General features: G+C 28.9%; 1 protein-coding gene across 1 annotated transcript in view; it reads left to right on the forward strand.

Moving 5' to 3' along the window:
• Positions 1–16195, forward strand: part of LOC145764088 (hydrocephalus-inducing protein homolog) — a 43474-nt gene that overhangs the window by 14660 nt on the left and 12619 nt on the right. The window contains exons 34-68 of the mRNA XM_082575671.1: positions 140–379; positions 609–774; positions 1124–1248; positions 1652–1721; positions 2103–2249; positions 2553–2653; positions 2855–2968; positions 3252–3390; positions 3634–3764; positions 4207–4347; positions 4722–4905; positions 5090–5231; positions 5325–5467; positions 5649–5826; positions 6116–6351; positions 6600–6787; positions 7057–7194; positions 7574–7809; positions 8149–8394; positions 8522–8619; positions 8912–9104; positions 9409–9568; positions 9940–10098; positions 10534–10746; positions 11058–11257; positions 12195–12297; positions 12448–12576; positions 12705–12830; positions 13004–13115; positions 13481–13650; positions 13905–14075; positions 14453–14563; positions 14894–15067; positions 15268–15480; positions 15855–16017. Of these exons, the coding sequence (XP_082431797.1) occupies positions 140–379; positions 609–774; positions 1124–1248; positions 1652–1721; positions 2103–2249; positions 2553–2653; positions 2855–2968; positions 3252–3390; positions 3634–3764; positions 4207–4347; positions 4722–4905; positions 5090–5231; positions 5325–5467; positions 5649–5826; positions 6116–6351; positions 6600–6787; positions 7057–7194; positions 7574–7809; positions 8149–8394; positions 8522–8619; positions 8912–9104; positions 9409–9568; positions 9940–10098; positions 10534–10746; positions 11058–11257; positions 12195–12297; positions 12448–12576; positions 12705–12830; positions 13004–13115; positions 13481–13650; positions 13905–14075; positions 14453–14563; positions 14894–15067; positions 15268–15480; positions 15855–16017 (5560 nt within the window). The remainder of the gene's footprint in view (positions 1–139; positions 380–608; positions 775–1123; positions 1249–1651; positions 1722–2102; positions 2250–2552; positions 2654–2854; positions 2969–3251; positions 3391–3633; positions 3765–4206; positions 4348–4721; positions 4906–5089; positions 5232–5324; positions 5468–5648; positions 5827–6115; positions 6352–6599; positions 6788–7056; positions 7195–7573; positions 7810–8148; positions 8395–8521; positions 8620–8911; positions 9105–9408; positions 9569–9939; positions 10099–10533; positions 10747–11057; positions 11258–12194; positions 12298–12447; positions 12577–12704; positions 12831–13003; positions 13116–13480; positions 13651–13904; positions 14076–14452; positions 14564–14893; positions 15068–15267; positions 15481–15854; positions 16018–16195) is intronic.

Here is a 16195-nt window from a genome sequence, read left to right on the forward strand (position 1 = left end):
ACTTGATGATAAAAACAAAAAATATATCACCTATTTTAAATATAAAATAACCATTTAAAGCACTTAACTAAAATTTTGCTGTTTTTTAATATTTAAGGTTTTTTGCCTTTATCAAACAAAAAAACTCATTATTTTTCAGAGACTATACTCACAAAAAATGATTGTGCACATCACCCAGGGAATTTCCCGGGTCTCAATCGGGGTCCAAGGTGAAGGGTTGGAACCCAGACTTGATTTTGACCCCAACTTAGTGGAGTTCGGTCCTATTTTACCCCACAGCAGTGGTGATGAGATGGAGGTGATAGTTAGAAATCCGACCCCTTGTTCGGTTGAATTTTATTCACTTAATTTCGATCGACAATATTTGATTGAGGAAAAAGTAAGTAAAATGTTTAAAAAATGTATATTAATAATAGTAGTTGATAGTCTGTCTACAATCGAGATTTTTTTTGTAATAATGTGGTCGCAACTCTTACCTATTATTTAACTAAATATCATATGTCAATTTGGTACCATTTGTCAAAAATTTAAAATTTTTTATGGCAGTTTAACTGTAAGTTAAAAAATAGTAATAACTTATATAATTACAAAATTTAATTTATTCTTAGATGTTGAGGTTAATGAAAGGATATGACGAACATGGAAATCTTCTTCTTCCTCCGAGACTTGCTGGAGAAGATCTTCCACAGGAGATTCTTCAATATTATCAGGAGTACGAGGAGAGATTGGAAGCCGCAAGAGTCAAGGAAGACACTGAAATAACTAAAACTGACGGTAAAATTATTTCCATTTTTTTTTTAAAACTGGATTGGAATTTGTGATATCTGTTGGTAAAAGAGGATAGACGTTAAATTTGTATGTCCAATATAAAGGCCTTTAAACCTTAAAAAAATACTGTTTGTGGTTTGTAAATTATCACAGCCATATAGTTATTAAGTTTTCAAGCATAATTACAAATTAAAATGCAGTTTCTATGGCAGATTATCGACTAGCTAAATTTTTAAAAACTTAAATTTTTTGAATTATTTTATTTATTCTTTAAAGTTTTTGACACTTAAATTAATTATAAATATTGCTCTCATAAAATTTTTGGTTTTATTTCTAAAACTATTTTTTTCCACAGGTGACGAAACCACGGTAACAGGAGGAGATGACACAGAAGTTAATGTGGCCCCTTCCTCGAATGATGTTCAAGGAGATGAGGAAGTTGCACGAACTCCTGAAGTTGCTGATAACATTGCTCCTCATGTATGTTTAAAATATTTAAATTTTTATTTTTTTATAAATTTGTTAAAAAATTATTTGGATAACATTGGCTTTGTTAACCAAAAAAATTTAAAAATTGGAATGGTATTTTAGTATTTAGTAGGGTATCAACCTATATAAAATGGAGCCTAATAAACTTTATGTATATTTTTATAATTATGTTTAAATTGTAGGCCTACAAAATAAATAAATGCTGTTTGTGGTGCGAAGGTAAATTTTCCCAGGCAAATTTTAGTTAAGAGTTTTGTGATCATAGTACATTAAAATACCGAATGTAGGGCAGGTTATCAATTCGTATTGAAAAATACTGGCATACTCACCAAAACTTAATATGTAACTGGGTTAGTTTTAAATTATTTTGAGGATTTTATTTTTGTAAATTTAGGTTGGTATGGAATCACCTGCATCAAGCAAGAAAAAGGTTCCAGAATCTGATAAAGCTGTTGAAGATCAAGGTTTGTAATAAAATGCTTTAAAATAATTTAAAACTTTATAAATTAAATATAATGTGTTATCTAGAAAACTTGTGTAATAGATATAATTGTTAAGATATTTATTTAATATGTGTTATTAGATAATTTTTTTGGATTAAAAAAAATTTAAAAATACGAAAATATAGTTTCTGCCATTACTGAAAAAAAAAAAAATTTGCGAAAAATTACAAGCTGGTAATCAACGCAAAATTTCATGTCAATTGAAGTGTGTTGTACTTACATTAGATTACAATATATGGCCAATGTGTGGTTAACGTTACAAATGCTACACCACATAAGTTAAAAAAAGATTTAAAAAAAAAAAAAAAAAAGATTAAAAAAAGATTTTTTTTTTTTTAAAAGAGAGCAAAGTTGGGGTAGGTGAACTGGAGATTACACCGGTGTCTGCAGCAATAGCTCGCCACCTCGGAATTGATCTCACACCAGAAGGAAGAGCTGCTAGAAATAGAAGAGGAATTGCTATTATTGTTCATGGACCTCCTGGATCTGGTAAAAGAGTGATTTTTTAAGTATTGAATTTTTTTAATTTATTTATCCTCTATTTGGAAAGGTCGATTTTACAGCCTAACCATAAAGTAACATCAGTTACCCAAATCTCGTCTTATTTAAAGATTAATAATTGCTCGATAACTAAGCTGCTGAAGCTACAGCATCAAAGTAGGGATCAAACCCAGGACCTCAAGTAGAGAAGCCTAGTGTTTTGACCACTACACCACACTGCCGGTCACAGAAAACATGAAAAAAGAATATTTAATAGGCAATTTTCTTATTTTTTATTCTATTTAAATTTAGGAAAAACTAACACATCTGTGTTACTGGCAAAGACTTATGGAGCTGCTAGGTTGACAGTTGATGGAATTGTGCTTGAAGCTATTTCTAATGGAAGTAGTGAGGTAATATAAATTATTTAAATTCAGGTATTCAAACTTTTTAAGTCTATTAAAATGTATTAGAAAAATCAGTATAACCTTATTAGTCAGCTAAATTGAAATTAAAAAAACAGGGGTATTATAAATCAGCAGTACTATGAAAATCGTAATTTTTTTGTAATTCGTACTAAAATGTTTAGTTATTTCATTACTTATGTTTATTAGGCAAGTAAAGCAGCTAAAGAAATAATTGAAAGTCAGAAAATGCCAACTGTTACTTCATCAAGACAACTAAACTTAAGAGACTCAGTGCACAGAGCAGCTCATAAGCACTCTAGAGTAGTCAAATTAGAAAAAAAATGTCAACATAATATTATAAAACACAATTTTTCAAGATTAATAAATTAGACTTCTAGCTTATAAAGATTTAAAGATACAGAAACTTAAAAATAGGGGAAGTTGGTCTTTTTTGAAAATTATGTACTTACCATACATAATATATTTAGAAAAAAAAACATGGCGTAGGGTCTTTTTTAAAAAGAATTTTATCATAAAAATTTAACTATTATACAACTATATTACTTATATAAATTAAATTCATATTGTTTAAAATTTATTCAAGGCTGGTCTACGGGCAAGAGAATTGTGTTCATTGACAGCCAAGGGTCTCAGAGAAGAGGAAACAGATGGCACAGGAGTTGGAGGTGGATTAAGTGTTGAAGCTGTTACTGCACATGCTGGTACTGGACAGTCTATTGCAGGTACAACAAGTTTTAATTAAATTCTAATGTCTGACTGTTTTTTTATTCATAAATAACACCACAAACTAAATCCTAGTTTGTTTTTTTTGCACAAAAAAATCAATAGAAATTTTTTAAATGTTTCAAAAAAAAAGTAAATATTTTTTAAATACTTATTTTTATTATACTTTGTTTACAAAAACTATTTTTAAAATAATATTCAGTTTATTTATTTTTTATGTGTTACTTTAAATTTTGTCTCAGGAACAGAAAGTAAGATGGGGGGAGCATCAGTTATCTCCACAAAGAAGGCAAGTGTGATTAGCAAAGCTGCACACAGCAACATGGGAAGTAAAGCTGGACCTCCAACTGTGTCTGAACACACAGGATCTCATGTAAGTTTAATCTTAAAGTTGTTTTTGTATATTTTGTACCTTAATATACAAAATACGATCTGATAACTCTATATAAAATTGTTTATTTTTAATTTTATAAAATTTCTTAAAGGTCAGTTTAAGGCTTAATTAATTTTTTCATTTGATTTTTTGTATATATTTATTCTTAATGAGAAATGGCTGATTCCATAAAATAATTATAAAGTAACTTTAGTTAGTTGCTCTGACTTAGTCTTCAGTTGACAATGACAGTTTAAGATAATATTATTATAATTGTCCAATAATCTGCTGAATGGTTTTCGGATCAGCAGGATTTCAATCTATACTCAAGCAAACCTAATGTACTAACCACTGCACTATGTCGCCAAAATAATTAAGTTTTATAATTAAGTTTATAATGTGATGATGCTTTTGTAACTTAGACTAAAATGATTTTCTACAGGTCCCAAGTAGTCCACCCCCACTTGCAGCTCCAATAGCTCGAAGGTTAAGTGTTTCTGCTTCTGTGGCGGGGGAAGAGGGGTTAGTGAGTTGTGTTTTACCCGAAGAATTACTTGTCGAGATTATATCTGAACGCTTACAGGTTTGTAGTTAATTTCCTAGATTTCTCGATTTTTTTTCTTGGTAATTTAAATTTTATTTGTTTAATTTAAATCAACGCACTAATATTAGTATAAACATTAAATTTTTGTATAAGTAAGGGGTTGCAATACTAGTATTACTAGTTAATTGCCCCTATTTAGGCTACGTTTTATTTATTAAAATATAGTCTCTTAACCCAACTAATATTTAATCTAACTAGTCTGTTGTAATTTTCTCTGCAGCACTAACAGCAGTTTTTTAATGGTAAAGAACTTTATGAACTAAACATACACCAAGCTTTTTAGATATAGATTTTACTGAAACAACTTACTGAAACAAAAAAAAGTGTTTAAATAATATTAATTTTACTTTAAGTTGAATGATTGCCACCAAGGAGTGATATTTGATGGATTGTCCACCTTATTTAGCACTAACATGCAGTCTACTGCTCTAACACTACTCAAGGCTATCAACAACAGAAAACATATCTATTTTGTGACACAAAAACTTGATTTTAATAATGTAAAAGAAAGAATGAGAGCCCAAGAGGAAGAATCTGGTAAAAATTGTATTTTAATTTAAATTTATTTTAAATATGTTTTAATATTCTAAAATATAAATATTGTATTCTGAAAATGATCATCCTAAGTACTTGGTACACTTAAAAACCCTTATAAATTTAAATTTCTTTATTTCATCCATTAAATATGTTATCTTAAAACTAAACAGCATCTAATTTTTAGCAAAGTCAGCTGCAGCAGAGGAAGAGTTAAAGAAGAGTTTGCTGGAAGATATGGATGAAGAGGAGTATGACAACCTCTCAGAGGAGATGAAGGAAGAGATTGAGCAAAAAAGACTTGCTGAAAAGAAGAACAGGATCAGAAAGTAAAATATTTTTCTATTAATGTGTAATAATCTTCTAATTATATTATGATGTGTAGTTAAGTTTATATTTTAAATTTTATGCATTTTTTTCAGGGAAAATGAGGAAAAAATCGAAAGAGAAAAAATTGAGAGAGAAAAAATGGCAATGATAGAGGAAAGAAGGTTGGAGGAGGAGAGTTTAAAGAAAAAGGGTAAGAAAGGAAAGCGAGAAGAGACAGGAAAACGAAGCATATCAGGTAAAAAATTTTTAAAAAAGGCCTTTTTTGTTTTTATTAACTTTAAATATTTTTCATTTCAAAGGAGAATACAAAATAGTTTTTTACTTCTTAGCATTTATTGAGTAAACTTTACTTTTTAGTTAATATCCAATTTTATACTTAATATTGCACAAAAATTAAAATCAAAAACTTACCACAGGCAAGCATGATTCGAATGCCCCTCCATTAGCTGGAGCATCAAAGGAAAAACAAAATTTAAAAACGATGGTTTCAGTTGCCATGTTGGGTCAAGGTTCTTCTCATGATGCTCTTAATGCTGGACGTCCAGACTCAAGACAAACTGACCGGCCAGATTCTATAGCTGAAGATGGCAAAAAGTAAAATATCCTTATAAATAAAATTGTTCTTAACTTCGCATTGTTAAATTTTGATTTCAATATTTTTAATGTTAATATTTAATATTTAAAGTATGTTTAATAGCTTGTTTATGTGGCTTACATTTAAGGATTTCATTTAAAGAACATGCTAAGTAAGAATAGCCTTCTAAAATAAAAACACTTTTAGTTTCAATAAATTTTTTTTGCATTATGCTGGTGGTACCAAATAATATTTTTCTTTGAGATTTCATTGATGTTTTAATATTTTATTAAAAAAAAATTTCTGCAGAGGCAAAAAGCACAAAACTAGGCCAGTATCTGATGAAGAAATGAAGGATCGCATTCAAGATGAGATCAAAGATGAACGATCTGAGCTGGAGAAACAACTTCAACAAAGGTTCAAGACTTTTGAGGCCTCGCTGACTGGAATATCTCATATTCTTGAATGTTGGGATAGAAATCTGTTGGTTGTAAACAGAACACCAACACCTGAAGGCTCCCAAGCTATTACTGCAGAGGAAGAAGGTTAAAAAAATTAAAATATATTTTTTAATTGTTTTTGATTTTTAAATATCACAAATAAATTTTTTTAAATGCTTTTTATAAAAAAATTGTGATACATTTATCACTTACAAATACATTATATATCAGTATAAAATACCTCTTTTATTTCTTTGATTTTTATATTGAGTTATTATATTTAATTGATTATAATACTTTCTACGATTAACTTAAAAAGCTGCAGTAAATTTACCTTTATTTTAAATTAGCAGCTCCTGGAACCAATACTGCAACCTCCCGTGACAAGGCACCACAGTCAGGCAAAAAACCCACTAAGAAAGAAAGAGAAAGAGAAAGGTTGGAAAAAGAAAAGCAAGAAAAAGAGAGACTTGAAAAGGAGAGAGCTGAACAAGAACGTATCGAAAAAGAGAAAGCTGATGAACAGTATAGACTTGAACATGTAAATATATTTTACTTTGAAAAATTTTTTTTTTAAATAAAAAAATAGTATGCTTCTTTTAAAAAGACATTTTGTAATCAACAAGTAACAACGTTTGGCCAGCAAAAATAAATTAATTTTGACATTTATAGTAAACGATATAAAAAAAAAAGCCAAAATATGAAAAAAATAATGGTATGTGTTATTACTGAAGGTGCAACACTTGGCATTTGGGAACACTGTTACTAAAACAAAACTAACATCTTATTTTAAAAATATAAATATAACAGGGAATAAATGAAGCTGATCTTACGAGCAAGGTTGAAGAGGAAGTGGGAGTTCCCCACTTTCAGTTGGATGCAAATGATTCGGAGAATCCCTGTTGTAAGTTTATCCTCGAACTGAACAAACTACCTACCGTGGATGATGTAAGTAAATTTGCAACATTAGATTTAAGTTATTAAAAATTTTGTTGTCAACTGTGACTGTTTTCTGTTTATTTCATAATTTTGGCAATAAAGTGTTTTTACTTTAATTTTTAAATCGCGTATGACATGATGCCATAGAAATTTGGTATTAAACTTCAAAATCTTAAATCTGTCTTATTTTTGAAATATATTTTAATTACATTTTCAAACCCAGTGCAGTTTAAATAAATATATTCTTGTAGCTGTCTTTTTTCTTTTAAATTCTTCTATAAGTGTTTTACCTGTTGATATTTTTTGTGCTGTATTTTTGCCGATTTGGATTGTTATTATTAAATTACTTGCCAACCTATAAATAGTTAATAAAAAAATATTGTTTTAGATTTTGGACGAACTGGGGCTTGGACCCAAGGGACCCCCAATTCCACCTTCGACAATATTCTCAGTTGTCCCATTTCCTGTGAAACGTAAACCCCCATCAGGGGATGTCACCCAGCATTATAACTTTATTGCATCTTCACCTGATGACCCTAATGTTGTGGTGGATGAGCGTTCTTCAGGGGGCAAGGAACCCGAGTTGTCACCCTCTGAAGATCAAGCCCCTACCGAGGTTATAAGGTAAAATTTTTATTTTAAGTTATTTTTTTACTGGTTTGATCAATTTTTTTTTTGGTTATTGCGAGCTTGTAATAATGCTTCATAGGTAACAAAAAACATGAATTAATAAAGTTGACTATCAATATATATGTATAATTGTACAATTTAAATTTAAAGCCTACACAATAAATAAAACTGCCGTTTGTGGTAAGCAAATTATCATGGAAAAGTTTTAGTTGCAAGTTTTAAATTAAGGCAATGAAAATGTCAATTGTAGGGCACACTATCGACTAGTTAGAACAATGTTGCTCTATTTGATTTTTTTTTTAAACTAAAAAACATTTTTAAAACAAACTATAGAAGCGATTCAAAAAGAGAAGATCATGGCACTGCGAAAAGGGGAAAAAAGGAGAGAGCCGAGACCGTGAAGTCCAACACTGGAAGAAAATCTTCACCGCGCAGAAGCAGGCGAGGATCCACTGAGGGAGGAAAGGCATCTCCTCCTCCAAATACTCCCGGCTCGGAGGCAGATCAGAGTAGTGTGATGGAGGATGGAACTGTGATTGGAGCAACTGATTATAAATTATTTAAACTTACTCATTTTAGGTAAAAACTTATTTTTTCAGATTTATTGAATTTCTTGCCTAGAAAACTTGAAAAAATGTGTAAACATTTAACTTCAATTTATTTAAATAAATAAATTATATTTTAATGGTAAGTTATTTGTTTATAGATGGGTGGTACCGGCTCATGGCGAAACAGTTCTTCGCATTCGATTTTTATCTGAAGAACTTGGTCAATTTGATCAAACACTTAACTTTGAAATAACTGGTAACTAAAGTACTACTTAATAATTTGGACCAGGATTAAAATATTTTTCTAGTTTTAAGAATTTTTAAACTATCAACATTTTTTATACTTAAATTTTAAGGTAACCAGATAATTAAACCAGACAAAAAATTTTCAATTTGTTTTGACAAGTTTGTGAATTTTGTTGTTGATAAATTTTATGAAGTTAATTAAAAATAGAAAAATAATCACATTTTATGTGGTAAAAGGCTTTGGGATTCCAATAGAGAAAAAATAAAATGTTATTGTTAATTTTCTTTTATTTTAATTTTAGGAACAAGACGTCGTTACCAATTATTTTGTCGTGGAGTTTGTGCTTTTCCCACAATAAGTCGAGAGCCAAGAGTGGTCTTCCCACATCGAAGAAAAGCTCGAGCTCGAGCGGATGAAGCTGTTGTGAAGAAGTATATGATCCAGGAGGAATATTTTGAGTTTGGACCTTTGTTGTGCGGAAAGACAAGAGAAAGGTAAAAAATTTTACTTTTTTTTATTGTAGTTCTAAGTCATTGTAATTATAATTACTTTTATGTTGATGCTAAGAAGCAAAAAGATTAAAAGAACCAAAAAAGTTTTTTGGTGTTGATTTTTGAGAAGTTATACAGGATTACTAAATAAATTTAGATTAACATATTACGAAATATATATTTTAAAAAGTAAGTTGAAATATATATTTTAATAAGAAAGTTGTTTTTTTAAAAAAGAGCGACAAAAAGCCTTTTAAACTTAAAGGTTTTAGTATCTAAAATAAATATGCTCAAAATATTTGTACAGATATAAAGAAAGCAGATACCCGGAAAATGTGGAGAGATTAAATATTGCAAACACTTCACCATTAGGGGGCAGCATAAGCTTTTGTTTTCAGTATGATAGCAATGCTTCAACATTTTTGCTAGATCCTGCCAACATGACACTAGGCCCTGGTGAATCAAAGGTCGATATTTTAATGTTGGTTAATTATGATAACTTCTTGATTTTTTTAATAAAGTATAAAAAGCATGCTAAATTTATTTAGACTTTGAATTAGTATTTTTGCATTAAGAAATATAATAGTTATTTGCTTGCCTTACATGCTTTATTTTAATTTGTAAGATGGTTAGTAATCAAAACGTATACAATTTTTTTAACAATTTACTCTTACACTACAAAGAAAATTTTTTTAATACTTCAAACTTTAACTTACACATATAGGCATATCATTCACTATTTCTTATTATGTTTTTATTTGTTGAATATTTTATTTTTAGTTTCTTAGTAAACTGTAAAAAAGTTTACACTGAATATGTATTTAAATTCAACTTTTAGCAATTATCGGTCTGGGCTTACCCGAAATCAGCTGGAAGGTTTTCAGATGTTTTGGTTTGTTGTGTTCGTGAGAACCCTGAACCTATCTGCTTTAACTTGGCATGTCATGGTGTCAGACCAGAGATTGAGCTGGACAAAAAACATTTGCATTTTGACAAGGTAAATTCAAAGTTGTCAATTATTAATATTTTTTATTAATTTCAATATTTAGTAATTATGCTGGTGCCTAAAATTTAATTTAAAAACTAATAAAAATGGAGTTAGTAAAGCTTGGTGGGTATTTTTTAATATCTTCTACTGTAAAAAAATAATTTGTATTTCCAGAAATAGTTTTATCTTATTGAAGTTTAATAAGTGTTATTAGATTAAAAACCATATGCCTATAAGAACTATTTTGGTGACAATGATACAGTTTTATTAGTCACAGCATACCATAAACCCGTTTCTCAAAATTGCCTGCTATTTTTTAAAAAACGTTGATTTAAATTTCAGTAAAATTTTGAATATAAAATTTTTGTAAGCAAAACTTCATTTAATTAAGTTTTTTCAGTCATATAAGCAAATATCAGTTAAGTACTCAATATTTTTAATTAGGTGTTGCTGCACCGTAAGGATACCAGGACCTTGTACTTACGCAACAGTACCATGTTACCTGTATCATGGAAAATGGCTGGCATGGAAAACATGGGTGATGACTTTTCACTTAATCAGGACAACGGAACTATTGAACCAAAATGCGAGTTTGCTCTGCAGCTTCATTTTAGAGCGACAAAAGCAATGAATCTCAAAAAAACTATTCGACTGGAGGTAAAAAAATCTAGTTGTTAAAATAAAGTATTTTATTGTAAATGCAGGTTTTTGTTGTTTGTTGTTTATTTAAAATGGTTATACTTGTTATATTTTTAGTGTTTTAATGCAGTAGGCTGTATTTTAATTATTGTAATATGGTCGCAACTTGCAAACTAATGCTTGACAACGGTAATTTAACAACAGGACACAAATGAATTTTTTTCATTTAAAGAGCTATAAATTGGACGCAAATATCTAATATACAGTCAGTCTACTTAGTGTTGTTATACATAGATAACATGGATTTATATTCATTTAAAATTAAAAAGGTGTCAGATGTTGAACACATTATGGGATTAGTCCAAACAGAAAATATCCAAGTCACAGCAGAAGCTTACGATGTTGCATTGGACATGAGTTTTCCTAAGGGAGCGGATGGTGGACTTGATTTTGGAACAATCCGAGTGATGGATGAATCAAAACAAACTTGCTCACTTAAAAACAAAGGAAAATATGAGATTGGATTTAAGTGAGTGTTTTGTTGTTTTAAATTTTTGAGTAAAAAGGTTGATTTGCATATCTTGTAAAATTAGTTTTTCTATCAACAAGTCAATGGGTCAGCCCACAATTAGCTTTTTAATTGTCATAATATGGTCAAAATTACAACTAGTGTTTGATTTCAACAATTCACTTGCGCAGGGTACGAAATAACGTATAAAAAACGATTCGCTAAAAATGAGGTTGCATTATTAGAGTAATTATTAGGTTCAAGTCATAATCTTCGTTTTTTTGTAACACTTGAAGCGTTGCATGGCATTTTTAAAATGTAACGTATTGTTAAACAATCGTTAGGAATATTTTGCATGAAAAACGAGACATTTTTAATTCTTTTAATTGCGCAACAACTGAACGATCTCGGGAGCGAAATTTACGTATTGCCAAAACATAGAAAGTTATTGTTATTAAATGCCCTATAGTAACCTACATTTACGCAGGATTATGATGATGTAATTAAATTAGTGTAAAACCGGTGTAAAATAGATCGTAAAAATATACACGAGAGTTTTATCACTGCCTGAACCTTTTTTGGTTGATTCGCTATTTCTAATATATTTGTAAAAAACGATTCGCTAATTTTAAAAAACGATTCGCTTTTAGCGAATAGCGACCCGTTATTTCGTTCCCTGTTGCGTACCACAAATGGCAGTTTTTTATTTTGTTGACCTATGAATTGGACATACATGTTGTTTATTATATATAAATTGCTGTTGAATTTGGGTAAAATTTTTACGTTAATTATTTTTTAGGTAGCCTTTGCCTAATAGCTTTAAAGTCTTATTAAAAAACATTTATTATGCAGTCTTTAACAAGAACTTTCAAAAAAAGTTTTATTTAAAAAGAGCTCATTTTGATTGCATTTTTATTGAAATTAAATATCGATATTATTAAATTTTTTTAATTTGTAGTTTTCAGTTTGAGGCTAATGCTCCAAACGCTCCTCCAGTGGAGGAATTATTTAGTGTTTTACCACAACGTGGAACTCTTATTCCTAACGATCGACCCACTCAGGCAAGAAAATAAAATTGAAAAACAAAATTTTACCAAAACTGAACTAAAATTTTAAATTTAATTTAGCAATATTCATTCAATTTTTAAGGCATTTTTTGTTAACATGAACAACATATCCCTGTAATTATTATTTAAATTGATATTTATCAGGTGCAAGTAATATTTCGGTCTCGAACAGAGGTAACCATTAGAGACCTCCCTCTACTTAAATGTCAGGTCATCGAACCCAATATCGGAGATGGAAGGGAGGCTATTGCATGTATTCCTATCAAACTATCAGTAAGTTTCATATTTTTTTAAATTAAATTTACAAAGATAGCTTTATGGTAAAACCAAAAAGCATTTTTACACTGTTTAGCTGTTTTAAATTTTATTATTTTTAAGGGGTTATTTTGCCTTATGTTTAGGTAAGAAGTTTGTTTAGCAAGTATGCTATCTTTCCAAGTACTGACATCAACTTCGGTCCAATGGTCATTAATTCAAAGAAAACAATAACTTTCACTGTTGAAAATAAGGGAGAGTTTGACTTTAAGGTAATCCGATAAACTAAACCTGATTTATTTGTTTTTACCATTTATTTTTTTATTTGCTTATGTTTTTGTATTGCCTAATAAAAATCAGCTACTTGGTTTTTTAGTAATAAATCAGCCAATTGGTAATACATATTTTACGAAATAATTTTTAGACAAAATTACATTATTTTTAGTACACCATCACAAAAATGATTCGGGAAGCCCCACAAGTGAGACCCAGACCCATGGTTCTTGGAGGAAAAAGGGTTAAATCTCGAGATGGCTCTTCTTCCAGCAGATCTGTTGGTAGGTTAAATTATTTTCTGTTATTTTTTTTTACTTCTTGCTTATAGTATTTTTATGTATAAAAAAGTTATTACTGAATTTAAATTTGTGTTTTGCCAGATATTTCTTTATAAAATCTAATAATATTTTGTAAGGCAATACATTAATTAAATTAAACTATTAGCTATTAAGAAATATGTCACAAAAGACTTTAACTTAAAATTTAATTTTACCTAGATTTTAAAACAGTAACGTTAACAAAAAATACCAATATTAATAGACCGTAATTTTTATAAAATAATTAATTCAAAGAGAGGCTAAGTTAGTCCTACAACACTTTAAATTTAAGTTTACCTTTTTAACAAACCTTTTTTGTTTCTTTTTAGCTCGAGGTGGTCGAGCGGCTTCAATTAGACAAGATGCAGCTGGTGGAAATCAGACTAGATTATTGGTTGGTTCTTTTACTGTTTATCCTGGTTTTGGAACCATATTACCAAATGGTGTGCAGAATATTACCATTGATAACATTGCTGAAAACATGGGAAAATCTGAGGAGGTAAAAATTTACCCTTTTTTTACATTTTTTTTTTTATTTAAAAGAATATTTGTTTAAGTCTAATTTGATCAGTAAACATTGATAAACAAAATAAATTATGGTATAAATGTAAGTTTTAAATAAGGAGTTTAGTTATTTATATTAGACATATTTTATTAAACAAAGGTCTTAAAATAATTTTAAGCAATTGTAAATATCTTTAAATTTTAATTCTTATTTTATTTAAATTAAAATATTATTAAATATTTTTTTAGTTTTTATCAATTGACGTTAGTGATCGAGATCCAAGTTTTCATGCAAATGGAATTCCATATCGCTTGCTTGCAGAAGGTTGCTTACCAAGTATAAACACAACAGATATTGTTTCAATATTCGAAGAACACAGAATTTGCAAAAACTTGTTTGTTTATTCTCAGAACAAAGAGGTAGATATCAAATCTTTTACTAATTTTTTTTAAGTCAGCAGTGTGGTTTAGTGGTTGGAACACTTGACATTACTATATATAACCCCCTTGGTTCGATCTCCACTGATTCCATGCTGTAGCCACTTAAGTAAGGCATATTAAACAGAATGAACTTCTAATGACCTAAAAACCAATCAGTAAATTCATATTTAGGCATTTTTATCAGTAGTATTTCAAACTGCAGAAGTCAACAGTAAAGACTATGTTGTGGTCACTAATGTTAATCTGAACTAAGTTGATCTTCTGCCATCAATATTTAATAAATATTAAAAAAAAAACATTATTTGTTAGTTATTGGTATTTGCTTTTCTTAAATTTTAAGTTTATAATAAATTTAGATGATGGAAGGATGTGGTGTTTATGGTGAAGATGACAACAGATTTATGTTCAACAATGTCACAGTCGGTCGCAAAGCTTTGGCCAGATTTAAAATATCAAACAACAACAAGGTATCATACTGTTTGTTTTTTTTCTAAAAATTATTTATCTCCATACTATATTTTTATATATTAGTTTTTGTCATTTTTCTTTATGCTTTAAATTATTATTAATTGTTTTTTTTGTCACTTTTATTGTTATACAAAAAATTCAATTAAAAATAATAAAATTTAAAATCTAACAAAAATTGTCAAAAAAATTTGTGTAAATTTACAATCATCTTTTAATTTTTATTAAATCTTTATTTTTTCTTTTTAGAAAATACATAAACACTGTTATTGTTTCTTTTATTATTTTATTCAATTTAAAACAGTACATTAAATAAACTCAATTTTTAAAAGGTTGCTGTTGATATTGCCTTAAGTGTTAAACCAACCTCGAACAAAGTTGTTGCTCGTATTCACGACATATTTGATGTTGAGCCAAACAAGTCGCAAATTCAACCCCACAACTTTGTTTATGTGACTGTGTCATTTTGCCCGCCTGCAATGAACAACTACCTTTGTTACTTCGAGGTAATGTTTTTGCCAAATTTAATAATTTTATTTATTTTTTTTTAATTTAAACTACTTTAGATATTAAAAAAAATTTAAAACATTTTCTTTTTTTTAAATTAACTATAAATATTTTTTAAGGGTAATCTTTTCATAATAAAAAGACAAAGAATTTTTAAAACCTTATTCGTAAAAATTTAAAATTTCAATTTTTGTTGCAGGCCACAGTTGATGGACTACCTACAAGTGCAGGAAAAGGTCGAAATCTTTTGTTTGAAGTTAGTGGAGAGGGAACTCTTCCCCGGGCCAGTATCATGCAACCTAAAATTCGTAATAAAATTGGAAACCCTCTCATGATGTTTCAACGACTCTTATTGCAAAAAACAGAAATGCTTCCACTTGTTTTAAAGAATGAAGGTTCATTTCTATGCAAGGTAAATTTAATTTAAAGAAAATTAGGTTCAGGGAATAACATGAAAATGTAAATAATTACATCACACTATCATTTTAAGTATGTTTTCTTTGACATTGTATGCGAATTTATTTTTATTGGTAATTCCATATTCACAAAAAGAGATGTACCTTTAATCATTTCTAAACTGACATGATCAGCACATAAAATACACTGGCTTCTTTTACGTGCTAATGTAAAGCAATGCATTTATCATTAAGAACATGATAGACAAAACCAAACTATTCTGCGACACTAAAAATTAATTTTTTTTTAACTTTTTTAAATAAGTTTTAACTTTTTTAAATAACAGTTTGGAATCGAGTTTTTTCTTTTTAAATTTCAGTAAAATTTCAGGTTAACATTATTCTTGAGCAACAAGTGGCTAAGAAAGTTCATGAAAGTATGGATGTAGATGAAGAGACCGAGTTTTCTGCCTTTGCTGATGATTTTTCTTATTCCATCATGGCAGCAAAAGGAACAAAACCAGCTACACCAGCTAGCAGTGGCAAAAACAATGGTATGTCAAAATGAATTGATAACTAGAGGTCAAAATGAATTGATAACTTTTTTGGATATACTTTTGTATGCGTCTAGAAAATTTTTTTAAGTTGGTGAAATATTTTTATTATATTTATCATGAAAAGTAGTATTTGAATATGGTTAAAATAGTTTGAATTTTTTTGGGTTTAAATTTG

Source organism: Corella eumyota, chromosome 1 (assembly GCF_963082875.1).
Source record: "Corella eumyota chromosome 1, kaCorEumy4.1, whole genome shotgun sequence".
NCBI classification, from domain to species: Eukaryota; Metazoa; Chordata; class Ascidiacea; order Phlebobranchia; family Corellidae; genus Corella; species Corella eumyota.